The 13,733-nt window shown below is 37.8% G+C and overlaps 2 protein-coding genes across 2 annotated transcripts; one reads left to right on the top strand and one right to left on the bottom strand.

Annotated features, from left to right (window-relative positions):
- Positions 1 to 1,816: 1,816 nt before the first annotated feature.
- Positions 1,817 to 6,097, bottom strand: zdhhc24 (zinc finger DHHC-type containing 24). Its single transcript, XM_060885581.1, has 3 exons — positions 5,356 to 6,097; positions 4,931 to 5,208; positions 1,817 to 3,166 (listed from the first exon to the last, which is right to left on the bottom strand). The coding sequence occupies exons 1-3, from the start codon at positions 5,667 to 5,669 to the stop codon at positions 2,874 to 2,876; spliced, it is 885 nt and encodes a 294-aa protein (XP_060741564.1). The 5' UTR covers positions 5,670 to 6,097; the 3' UTR covers positions 1,817 to 2,873.
- A 140-nt stretch (positions 6,098 to 6,237) lies between these two features.
- LOC132856301 (glutamic acid-rich protein-like) lies at positions 6,238 to 12,705 on the top strand. Its single transcript, XM_060885825.1, has 6 exons — positions 6,238 to 6,427; positions 9,685 to 9,835; positions 10,004 to 10,087; positions 10,345 to 10,405; positions 10,911 to 11,345; positions 11,909 to 12,705. Exons 1-6 carry the CDS (start codon positions 6,387 to 6,389, stop codon positions 12,703 to 12,705), a joined length of 1,569 nt encoding a protein of 522 aa, XP_060741808.1. The 5' UTR covers positions 6,238 to 6,386.
- Positions 12,706 to 13,733: the final 1,028 nt, after the last annotated feature.

Below are 13,733 nucleotides of genomic sequence, written 5' to 3' on the forward strand. Positions count from 1 at the left end.
CTATAATTTTCTTTCTAATCTCCTGAGACAACTCTTTCCTTCGCTTCCTCTGGTCCATGTTGAGTGTGGTACACACCATGTCACCAGACAACACAGTGACTACCTGGAGCCCTATATATAGGCCCACTGACTGATTACAAGATTGTAGACACCTATAATGCTATTTAGTGGACACACCTTGAATTAACATGTCCCTTTGGTCACATTATTTTCAGTCTCTTCTAGGGGTACCATCATTTTTGTCTAGGCCTGTTCCATGAGTTTATTTTTTTAAATAATTCCGTTGAAGCATGGTTGAAAAGCAATGTCTGACTTTCATTGGTTAACATTCATAGAATTTTTATTTATTATTACTTTTGTCAGATTAAAGTTTTTTCTGTGACCATTGTGAGTTTTTCTTTCATTGACTGAAGGGTACCAACAATTTTGTCCACGTGTGTATATGCTCGTTGTCCACTACACTGGATACAATTGCACATTCAAAACATTATCTAATTAGCCACTCTTTTGGCAGCAGCTTAAACAATCATGCAGATCCAGGTCTGAAGCTTTAAGCTCACTTTAAATCAGAATGAAGAACTTGGTTTGGAGTAGCGAAACCTGCTGTGGTCTTCTGCTGAATCAGAACCAGAATCAGAAAGAGCTTTATTGCCAGCCATGTTTTCACGAATTTCATGTGAGAAATTTGTTATAGTGACAGAAGCTCCACAGTGTAGCAGAATGACATATACAATATAGACAAATTGTATATACAAATGTAGAAGTGTGAAATGAGCAATTGAAATATACAATATAGGCAATTTGTATGTACAAATGTACAAGTGTGAAATGTTCAATTGAAATATACATAGTATATGTTTTAAGTAAATAGTGTGTGAGAATAGTGTGTGTTCCGTGTATGTTAAGTGTTCATCAGATGGATTGCCTGAGGGAAGAAAATGTTCCTATGTCTGGTCGTTCTGGTGCTCAAGGCTCTGTAGCGTCGACCAGATGGCAACAGTTCAAAGAGGGAGTGTGCTGGATGTGAAGGGTCCAGAGTGATTGTCTGTGCCCTTTTGCTCACTCTGGAGAAGTACAGGTCTTGGAGAGTGCGGAGAGTTGTGCCACTGGACTACCCTCTGTAGTCTTCTGAGGTCAGATTTGGTAGCTGAGCTGAACCAAACAGTAATTGAGGTGCAGGGGATGGATTCAATGATGGCAGTGTAGAACTGTTTCAGCAGATCCTGTGGCAGGTTGAACTTCCTCAGCTGGCGAAGGAAGTACAACCTCTGCTGGGCCTTTTTCACAATGGAGTCTATGTGAATGTCCCACTTCAGGTCCTAGGAGACTGTAGTTCCCAGGAATCTGTTGTATCTTTTTCACCTCAATGTTTGACACAAGGTGCTTTTCTGCTCACCACAGTTATAGTCATTCATCTCTAAACTCTCTCATTAACAAGGTGTTTCAGCCTGCAGACCCACTTTACTCAGTATGTTTCTGTGTAAACTTTACTACACTGCTGTGTGAGAAAATCTCAGATTATCTGCAGCCCGTCTGGCACCAATATCAATGCCATGGTTAAAGTCACGAAGATCAATTTTTTTCAGTGTGAACGTTAAAGCTGTATCTGCGAGATTTTTACATTGTACTGCTGCCACACAATTGGTTGTTTAGATAAATGCATGAATGTACAGGCATACAGGTGCTCCTAATAAAGTGTACACCATAGCTATTCTTATTGTTTAAATATGGACACCGCGTTTTGCTTACTTTCATAACTAAGGGTGATTCTTGAATACTACAACTTCATGGAATAACACAAGAAAAACACAAGGCATTCACATTTAATTTTATTTAAGTGTCTTTGAAAGGGCCTCTGGCCAGCATGCCATTACTTGAGGAGTCTATAAACAAATTTAATAGAGAATATTGATTCAGCATGTTGGAGAGATTGGCATCAAAAGTTAATAGTGTAAAAAGAATGATGGTCTTTAAAAGGTTTTATTAAGACTGCAGGAGAGCAATTACTTCCTGCTTATTATGGTAATGTTGATTATGTATCTTTAGAAACTCAAATTTTATGAAACAAATGCTGATGAATTTGATAGAATGAATGCTACATGCATGCATTATTATTCAAGTAAGATGTAATTTTTACAGCATAGAACAAATTATCACATGCTGTAATTATAAACCTGCGCACATCATGCTCAGAGCTTGTAACAGTTGAATGATATTGTTTCTCTGGGTAAACTCTAACATAACCCTTAAATGGTAAATGGTGTATTGACTTAACTCGGAAGAGTAACAGTAACACCTTGGCATACAGATTTCAACACGGTATTTGGCACAATGACAGGTAAATAAAAATATAGTGCATCCAAGACAAACAACTGTCACTATAATATCATTTGGTTGATTTATATAAGAATTACTATGTACTGGGAAAATCATATAAATGCATTAAATGCAACATCCACATCGCATGACAATCTAAAAAACAACAATGAACCATAAACGCTTTCGATATAAACTTATTTGGCAAAATAATTTGTGAAAAATAAATGAAGATTTCTTGCTGGTCCCCAAGATGCAAAAATAGCTGGTACTAGTTTAATGTTAGCTGGTTGAATATTCACTCAATATTTATTCAATAATTACTCATGAATAAAATCCATGCCTGGTTTTACATTACCTACTGTATAGCTCTGGCGTGATATTAGTATTGATAGCTGTTCACAACCGTCTGGACTGCTTATGACCTTGTCTCAACAACATATTTTTCTAGAATTATGTTGAGTTTGGTCTTCATTACTAAGATCAAATTAATTGCATTTGTAGAAAATTACAAACAACCCAATCTGTTCAGATTTACAGCCAGATTATATGAGCCTTCACTTCATGGGGTCAAGAGAGCCAGTGACTCTGAAGTTGATGCCATCACCAGGCAGGGTGGAGGGGATGAGAGGACAAAGCCAGCAGATGTACCAGTGTTCACCCAAGCACTCACGGATGTTGTTTTGCAACCCGAGATTGTATGGCCGCCGGGTTGAATACCATTCCCTCGTAGTTTGGCCTCTCAACATCAACCCCACATGGAAAAAGAGGAAAGCAGAGACCAGCAAGAAGCCCACAACGCAGGTGTCAGCAATGAAGGCAAAGGTGAAGGCTTGCACTGTCACCTGACCTGTTAGCCACAGATGAGATGGAAGATTTTATTCAGTTTAGTCAGCTACATCTGTCTGAATGTCTCATAGTACATTGTCAAGATGACTGGATGAACATTTTGTAGATCATGTTTCTAAATTTCTGCGCATATATATATATATATACACACATACATACATACATACAAGTGCATCTCAATAAATCAGAATGTTGTGGAAAAGTTCATTTATTTCAGTAATTAAACTCAAATAGTGGAACTCATTTATTATATAAATTCAGTACACACAGACTGAAGTAGTTTAAGTCTTTGGGATTGGAATTTGGCTCACATTTAACAAAAAGCCACCAATTTATTCTCAAAAAATTAGAATATGGTGACATGCCAATCAGCTACTCAGCTCAGAACACCTGCAAAGGTTCCCTGAGCCATCAAAATGGTCTCTCAATTTGGTTCACTAGGTTACACAATCATGGGGAAGACCTGATCTAACAGTTGTCCAGAACACAATCATTGACACCCTTCACAAGGAGGGTAAGCCACAAACATTCATTGCCAAAGAAGCTGGCTGTTCACAGAGTGCTCTATCCAAGCATGTTAACAGAAAGTTGAGTGGAAGGAAAAAGTATGGAAGAAAAAGATGCACAACCAACCGAGAGAACCGCAGCTTTGAGAGGCTTGTCAAACAAAATCGATTAAAATATTTGGGTGAAGTTCACAAGGAATAGACTGAGGCTGGGGTCAAGGCATCAAGAGCCACCACACACAGATGGGTCAAGGAATTTGTCTACAGTTGTCGTATTTCTCATGTTAAGCCACAGACAATGTCAGAGGCATCTTAGCTGGGCTAAGGAGTCCTCTTTTCAGATGAGAGCAATTTTTGTATTTCATTTCGAAAATCAATGTCCTAGAGTCTGGAGGAAGGGTGGAGATGCTCCAGTCTGTGATGATTTGGGGTGCAATGTCATCTGCTGGTGTTGGTCCACTGTTTTTATTTTTAAACCAAAGGCACCCATTTACCAAGAAATTTTAGAGCACTTCATGCTTCCTCCTGCTGACCAGCTTTTTAAAGATGCTGATTTCATTTACCAGCAGGATTTGGCACCTGCCCACACTGCCAAAAGTTGGTTAAATGGCCATGGTGTTGGTGTGCTTGACTGGCCAGCAAACTCACCAGACCTGAAGACCAAAAATGCAGACGAGCTGAAGGCCGCTGTCAAAGAAATGTGGGCTTCCATACCACCTCAGCAGTGCCACAGACTGATCACCTCCATGCCACGCCAAATTGAGGCAGTAATTTAAGCAAAAGGAGCCCCTACCAAGTATTAAGTACATATACAGTAAATAAACATACTTTCCAGAAGGAAAACAATTCATGAATTGTTGACAATTTATGAAGTATTAAAATTTTTTGAGAGTGAAATGGTGGGTTTTTGTTTAATGTGAGCAAAAATCATCACAATTAAAAGAAGCAAAGACATAAACTACTTCAGTCTGTGTGTACTGAATTTATATAATACACAAGTGTCCGCATTTGAGTTTAATTACTTATAAATAAATTTTTCCACAACGTTCTAATTTATTGAGATGCACCTGTGTGTGTGTATTTATATATATATATATATATATATATATATATATATATATATATATATATATATATATACACACACACACACACACACGACAACAAACATAAATGATAAATACATGAAAAGGACAAGTGATGAAATATCTTTACACCTCAAGAGCAATCACCTAAACATCTGCTCATTAAGCACTCACCAGTGACCAACATAATCCATGGCACCATGAGTAGCATGATGCTGTGTAAAGTAACACCTTCCTTCAAGATGACAATGAAGACCTCAGCATTCATCACCACAGCATAGAGCAGACCAGCCCACATAAACAGTAGGCAGCTCAGGAAGTAGCGGTAATTGCGAAAGCCCACACACTGCCCGAAGAAGACGCAGTGGTGATCCCGACGCAGGATACACACATTGCAGTCATAACAATGTGAGCATCGTGGAGGAGTGTGTGTCTCACAGGTGTAACAGTACCTGACAAACAGAAGGGAAAACAGATTGTTCTAATAGCACTCACAATATCCATATACACTGATGTGTATTCAGGGTTAAGAGAGGTCTGCTGAGTAGAGCACATGAAATATGAGCCAAATACACTACAAATTCAATCATGTCACTTACCTCCAACCCTGCCCCACATTAAAACCACTAAGAAACACGCCACGAATACTTGGGCTGGTTTTAACGAACAGAGAGGCATTCCATGTTATACTTCCCAGCATGAAGTACTGGGCAAGCAGATGAATAGTCTTCCAGTGAGCAGACCACTCAGTGTCCTTCTGTGATGGCTCCAATGGGGCTTCCATCAACACCAGATAGCTCACTTCAGCCGTGATGGAGAACACCAGAGTTGTATTGAGCACGATGGGCAAGTGACGACAACCCTTCTCTAACCCACACCAAACTTTACTCCTGAAACTGACCATCTTCACCATCTACAGCGTTTTCTATTAAAACTCCGCTGAAGAACCAGTAACCATGTACTTAGCGTCGTGATGCTGGATAGTAAATTCATACAAAACCATAACTAGATGAAAACACTGAGTTTTCGTATATACCAGTAATATTAAAGGGGCTTATTCTTGTCTGGGACGATGTAAAACGTGTTTTAAGTTTAGCAAGTAAGGGTAAGGCAGCTAGCTAGCTAGCTAGAATCATGGCACATTAAGAACAGCTGGCGTGTTTAACATCGGCTAAGGGCTTAGTGGCTACAAAATAAACGTAAACCATTTAGACAGGTCTGCCGATCCATTTATTTCTATATTGTTTATCAGTGTTGGAAACCAGCTCTGAGCTTAAAGTAGGTAAAAAGCTAGTTGGCTAACTTCCTAAACAATGGCAGGCATAAGATTATTGTGTTTCAATTTAAAGCGTCCCTTAAGAGCAAGCGGTTGGGACACACTGGTTCCTACTTTCAAGAAATAATAGATTTAAGGAGTTTAAACAAACTGCAGATATGTCAAGATAGGAAAATGATGTTTGTAGATTTATCAATGACATAAATGTATAGATTGCTAAATGTGTCAGTCTGAAAAGTGCCACCGTTGCTCTGTTCCATTCCACAGAAGATTCTCTAAATCCCTAAATCTTTTAATCTCTATAGCGGTTGTTCAGGACATGAAAGGTTTCGCCATAACGTTTTATAAATAGCGATGGAGAGCAGAAAAGGTCTCTATGTGAGTCACTTATTAAGGTAAACTTTCATTACACTAACTCACCTGTCTCAGCTTTAGCAGATATATTATCCTATAATTTAGTTTTTATACTGTAGTTAGTTTGTAGTAGGGCCGGGCGATAAAACGATAACGATATGTATCGCGATAGACACGTGATCGATATCAATAAAAATGTGTTTGATAAAACGTTCGATATTTTTTATTCTTCGTCGGAAGAAAACAGAGGTTGCGAAGCAAGTTTGGTTGCATTAACAAAGGCACTCGCTCTCTGGTAACCTAGCAACGTAGGGTGCGACACGCTAACAGCCAATCATGTAACAGTATCAGTTTGGTTGCGGCATATCGTCGTCTCGTGCTGGTCTGCTGGATTCCTCTTCAGTAACCGGCGACTGCTAAGCAGAAAATGAGCCGCAGCAAGCGAGGAAATTGTACGTAAAAGAGGAAAAGTCAGCTCACCAGCATGGATGTTTTTTGGATATTATAAGTCTACGAAAATATACTTGAATAGTTCAACTTCAAGTAAGATTAGAGTAAGAATAACTTGAAGAGTTACTTTTTCATATTTCTGCAGGTTTTATATTTCAAACAATGTTACTGCAGGGCTGTCCAGGTCACGCATGTCGGTCTTTTCTCCCGCCACACATTGTATTTCTCACGCAGTAAAACTTTTTGACTATTTATCATATATTTAATATGCCGCAGCGCCCAAAATGTATCAGTCCGCACCACTGTCTCTATGGGACCGGTCAGGAATCAAGCGCGTCTCCCCTGGAGTTCTTAGTCGAGCCTGACACTTATCAGCCAATCAAAAAAGAGGCTAAGCAATAGCCAATCAGAAAATAGCACTATCTGGGTAAGATTTAACGCAACAACCAATGAAAAAAAAGGGGGGGGGGGGCGCTTGGAGATGTCATGTTTGCCTGTCTTCAAAACTTGAGAGCCCTGTTACTGTACTGTATCAGGTTTGTTTTTTATATTACAGATGTATCTCAGTCTACCTCAGTTTTATTTATGTTTACAAAACACTGCACATATTTTAAAACACTTTATTTACCAGAAGGTGAACAGCTAGTGAACTTCATAGCACTAAACCTGCACTAAATTCTCACGTTTCCCTGTTTATATTTAACACTTTGCACTATTTTATTACACTTTATTAAGCATTTCTTACATTTTCTTTCATTTTGCACCTTAAATGTTAAGAGATATTTGTTGTGTTCATTGTGACTTTAGACTCATGTTTACATTTTAATTATTTGAGTTTTTCTGGTTGTTGACATTTCTGTCTTAATAACTGAGGGATTATGATCAGAGGAAGGTTAAGTTTAAAATAAAAATGTTTAAATGCAATATATTTTTCTCCTGGTCCTTATTTTAAATGGGTTATAAAAAATATCGATAATTATCGATATCGACCGATATGAAACACTGATATCGTGATACAGTTTTCAGCCATATCGCCCAGCCCTAGTTTGGAGGTTAGTTTAACTGTAGTAAACTCGGCTTGACTGTATGAGAATACAATGTTACATGAACTGCCACAAGGGGGCGACATTATAACTGCTGTCTCGTATAACGTATCTCGTATCCTGAGACATCTACAGACCTACCGGCTCCAGCTGGACTCTGTGATACTTGTATATTTGTAACCACACCATCTAGTGTCACCCATATGAGGATGGGTTCCCCTTGAGTCTGGTTCCTCTCAAGGTTTCTTCCTTTACCAATCTAAGGGAGTTTTTCCTTGCCACTGCTGCCTGAGCCACCTCAGACTTGCTCATTGGGGACAAATACATATACACACATACATACATTCATACATGCATACATACATACACACTGTGAACTATATATATCTTGAATTTTTATTATATTAATTCTTTATACTACTCCTTATGTTTATCTTTCGTTCTATGTTTATGTTCTGTAAAGCTGCTTTGTGACAATGTCCATTGTAAAAAGCGCTATACAAATAAACTTGAATTGAATTGAATTGAAAAATAACGTGAGGGCATCGCGTTCAAATCGACTGACATCCACAATCCTAGAGGAGTAAAGAAAAGAAATGAATAGCCCTTATATACACTGGCACCCTATAATTTGTATAATGTAGTTAATTTCCTTTCTCTCTGGATGTTTTAGTAACCATTATTGATGTATTCACTGGAACCAGTAATGATGTATTCACTGGAACCAGTAACAATACATTCACTAGAACCAGTAACGATGCATTCACTGGAACCAGTAACGATACAGTCACTGGAACCAGTATTGATGTATTCATTGATAGATGCTTCAAGGCACCTTTGTACGTTGCTCTGGATAAGAGCATTTGCCAAATGCCCTAAATGTAATTGTAATATTGTATGCTAACAATCATGCAAATAAAGCATTTTGAAATTGAAATTGATGTAAATTTTGAAATTAAAAAGAAAAAAAGTTTTTTTTTGTAATATACTTTGTTTATAAAAGTTTTATAAACTACAAACTGACTTTCTCACTAAACTAGACATGCCTACACACTAATTAGGTTTCCCTTATAATATGACAGCTATCAATATGGGATTCTTATGTTTAGCACATGCTTCTTCCAAACCAGACAACCACATATTTTTGTACTGCTGCTCTTCTGCATCACAAAGTAGTGTAACACATTTGGAGGAAGACTCTGCCTTTGGAAGCACACAGACACCAGTGATTTACTAGTGTTCCTTTGTTAGGTGAAAGGGAGAGTATGCCATCCCTCTCTCACTGACAGCACAGCTGGGTTTCTCTCTCAGATTGGCAGCGGATGGTACTGGCATTGCTGGGATTCAAACTTGAGACCTTCAGGCTATAGAGAATATGCTAATTAATAGGGATGGGTGAAATAAGCCTCATGAAACACAAAAATGGTTATGCCATGTTGATTTTAAGCTTTGTATTGGTATTAGATTTTGGTGTTGTTTCTAACTGCAGTAACTCCATAAACTCTTGTCACTAGTGACATCTTCTGTCTACTTAAAAGACTACATATTAACATTCTCACGTGTACATGTGTGTGTTGGTGTGTGTGTGTTAGGTAGTTGAATAAGCTGTAGTATATTGGCTTTGAAATGAACTTTAATTACATATATTATCAAATTAAGGTGACTTTTTCCTTACTTTTGCATAGGAATACACTGAATTTTGGTAACTGCTGGATAGAATCAATATCTTCTACCCCTGAGCATTATTCAAGTGCATTATACCTATTCCACAATATGTCACTATACTATTGTGTGTGCATTACCAGGGTCACTCAGCTGCAAAATGAGTTGCAGGAACTGAGTGAGAGAGAACGCAGGGCACGACACCATAACCAGAAACTGCTGCAAGATTTCCAGAGAGCACAAAACACCCTCAGTGACTTGGTGGCTCGCACTGAAGCGATGAACACCATAAGGGTCAGTAAACTAGCAAACCAATTGGTTGCCAATTGGTCACAATGTTTTCAGCATTTCACAGGAATTAAATGTTTTATTACAGAACAGGTTATAAAGGTCATGGCTTAGTAGAACCTGTCTGCATTCAGTTTTTTTTTTTGCTTGGTTTATTATATCACTTTTTAACAGATGGAGTATGAGAGGTTCCTGGAGGAGAACTTCCCTAAATGGCAGCAGAAGCTGCAAGAAAAAAGGTTGTCAGAACAGCAAATGGTACTTCCAGTTGTTCTTATATATATAAAAACTGATATATAGTCTAAAGCAACCTTATTTGCAAACAGTTACTGTAGCTGCAGACTTTCATTCCCACTAAATTAATGCCACAGATAATAGTCCACTGAACACTGATGAGGCAGATAATGAAGAACCATGCTTTGTAAAAGTGACTTATAATTGGATGTACCACTCTTACATACACCATAAGCATTTAAGATTAATATTTCAAAATGTTTTGTATTTTTTATGCTCAGATGATCGAACAGCACCTAAAGGCCTGCACATTACGGACAGACGAGGAAGGTCAAAGGAAAGGTAAAAGGAACAAACACCCTTTTAGAATCAACTCTTCTTCACCCATTGCTCCTGATCCATCTCATCCTTCACTCCCTTCAACACATATCTGACCAAAGTAATAATGTGGCAGAAGGTAAAAACCTTCAAATCACAACATTGTATAAATAAAATAAATAAATAAGATCTATTTAAGACTGGGTCTTCCAAAGAGATAAGCTGAAGAATCATTACAGTTTCTAAACCTGATATTTCTTCTAAAAGTGTACACTATGTGGCCAAAAGATTGTGGCCTCCTAATCATCACACCCATATGTGAGCCTTCCCAGAAAAGGGGAATAAATCAAGAATGAGATAAAAAAAAAAAAAATAAATAAACAGGCTGAGATGGTGAAGTGTCTGTCCACAACCTTTTGGCCATATAGTGTGCTGATGCTTATGTGGTGGTTTATATTTTGTTTATTTGAGCACCATCTTGCTTACTTTCTGGTCAAATCCCAATATTTCAGCATTTCTTTCCACCCAGGTTACAAGCAAAACATGCAAGGAAACTTTCCTTCTACGTGGTTAACTCAGTCACCAATTCTAGTAACGGAACCGGAGCATGGTATCTCAAAGCACAGCAAAAACACCCAGAATGTTCACCAAGTTTGGAATTCATCTTTACTTGACTACAGCTTATTATCTGGTAGTCCAGTATTCCTACAAGACCACAATTCCAGTGAACATTTGAGGCAATATCCAAACTCCTGTACCTCTGGGTGTGGAAAGTTTAACGTGAGAGTAAAGTGTCCTAATGATTGTCCTTCTTGGTCACACCTGTCATTGACTAATGACGGTAAGTCGAGAAGAGAAGAAAAACTAATATTGAAACAGCAAGATGCGTCAGCAAACTCTCACTGTGAAAATCATCACATGCAGAAGCAGAGGAAGAAAGTGAATAGCAGGGACACTAAGCCAGGTGAGGTGAGATTACACTTCAGGTGGTCATGAATTAAATTAATAAAATGCAGAATTTTTGTGTTAACTGTTATTTTGCTACAAGAAAAAAAAATTGTGAATTTAGAAATTTAGGCCCTGGTTAGTAAAATAAAGACAAATAAGTAAAGAAGTACAGTAAAGTTAGAGCCTGTAGCCATGTTATGTCATCTGTGTGTAAATAAATAAATAAAAAATAAATAAAGATTAGACACTATGGAGGCTTATTGTGGCCTAACACCTTACTCGCCCATTTAGTGGCTCTGTTGGTCCTATTAATCAAGGGATTAGAGCCAATCAATAACAACACTATAATGATGACTTAAGTTCATGTAAATTCTCAGGAGTAAGAGACTTCTCAGAGATATACTTTGAGATCTGAGGTAGAATGACAAGTCTTCGAACAAAGCATGCATGCAGTGTTTCTCAAAAAACTGATAATAAAGAAGAAGGATTATGCAGACATGTTAGTTCTATGGGATTGTATTAAAGTATTATATCATTCCTTTTGTATGTTATTTACATATATCTTGTGCCTGTCCACAGTGAATATATCAACTTATAGAGACACTAGTGAAAACAGTGATCTGTACACTAAAGCCGTCAAAAGGCTTCCTACTGAAGTTCCGACTACAAGAGATAAGAGGAGCGAAGAAAAACAGACACACAACACCAGGAAAGGTGCCGTTTCTGAGGGATCATGCTCAGTATCAGACAGTCAGTCTGTTTCAAACCACAGGAAACAAAAGAGAAATCAGCAGTCCAATGGGAGAAAAAGTGCCTTCAAGACATCTAAAGTTACTAATTACCCTAAACAGTTAGTGAAAGTGAACAAACACGAGAGTAACCTGATTGAGGAAAGACACACAAGCAATTGCTGTACAGTTAAGACAGGACGGATGAAGAGATATGAAGATGACACAGAAGAGGAAGAAGAGATATTCATTCCTGAAGAGAAGCGAGTGAATGAAATGACAAACAGAGATTCAACTGAGAATCATGGTAACAGGGCAAGTCTGTATGAAGAACTGGATAAAAAAAAAGAGGTTGTGGAAAGATACAGAGAGCAGGACAGTTTAGATGAAGAAGAGGAGGAAACTTTAAGAAGCAACACGTCTGTTAAGGAATCCCTTCTTGAGGAAGTAAACTCTGTGAGAGGAAGTGAGACAGAGGATGGAGGAGCTGGAGAAGAGCAGGAGGAAGATGGAGTAAGGGGAGATGAAGATGAGAAGAGCAGATCATCAGGTCAAATGAACAAAGAGGACCATAATGAATCTGAACAAGAAGGAAATTATGGTGAAGTTTTGAAATCGGGTTCAGAGAGAAGCATCCAGGACAGGTAGTGTACAAGATAAATAAAAACATACAACAATGCATGCTATTATTAATTATATTGCTTCCTAATTAACCCTTGAGTAATTTCTTAGTCTAAGAGAATTGTATAAAGATGACACTGAAGATGATCTGGCTGAGGAACAGGAGGAGGATGACGATGATAATGTGATAGTAGAAAAATCATCCCCATGGACATGCCAACTTGCTGCTAAAGACTATCAGGATGATAATGATGAAGAAGAAGAAGAAGATGATGATGATGATGATGATGATGATGATGATATTGAGGGCCTTCTCGCACCACAAAACAATTCTCTTCAACATCAGTAGGTATTTTTCCCATGTAATATTTATCCAAAACAATAATACTGTATTTGTTTTTATTTTAACTATAGATACTATTTATTTAATAGGTAATTTATTATACTTTATTTAATATATAAAAATAATTTGAGCTACTTTATGAACTTAGTGTATTAATGCTTCCTCAGCAGCTCCAAGCTAAATATCTTTTTAGAAAATATTTTGGATCTATGTTTGAGATGCTAGTGGTGTGTTTTTAGATATAGGGTGTCTTCACCCAGGGGGACAGTTCCTCATCTACAGCATCTACAGCACATAACAAGCTTTCTAAATGATTTGATGAGGATAAAAATGATGTAATCTTATGCTCTTGCCTTCACAGTTACTAGACCTCAGTCAAGTTGTGACCTAAATGTTAGCACATCTCACCAACATCAAATTAAACATAAATGTAGGGAATCTTCCTTACAACTGGGAGCAATCCATCTACCTTTAGTGACTTGTAGAATCTATGTCAATGCTCTTCGGTGTCTCTTAGGGGCCTAAAACCTTTCTAAATCATTGTTTTTTTCTGTAATTTTTCACCTGCCTGTAGGGATTTGGTAAACACACTATAACGATGATCTAAACAAACATGAGCTAGATATGATTAATTAATTCTGCATGAATTACAGAGAAGTAAGTGACCTCAGAGAAACGATTTGATGTCTACGTTAGGATAGCAAACCTTTTT

The sequence above is a fragment of the Tachysurus vachellii genome, chromosome 13, assembly GCF_030014155.1.
Source record: "Tachysurus vachellii isolate PV-2020 chromosome 13, HZAU_Pvac_v1, whole genome shotgun sequence".
NCBI lineage: Eukaryota > Metazoa > Chordata > Actinopteri > Siluriformes > Bagridae > Tachysurus > Tachysurus vachellii.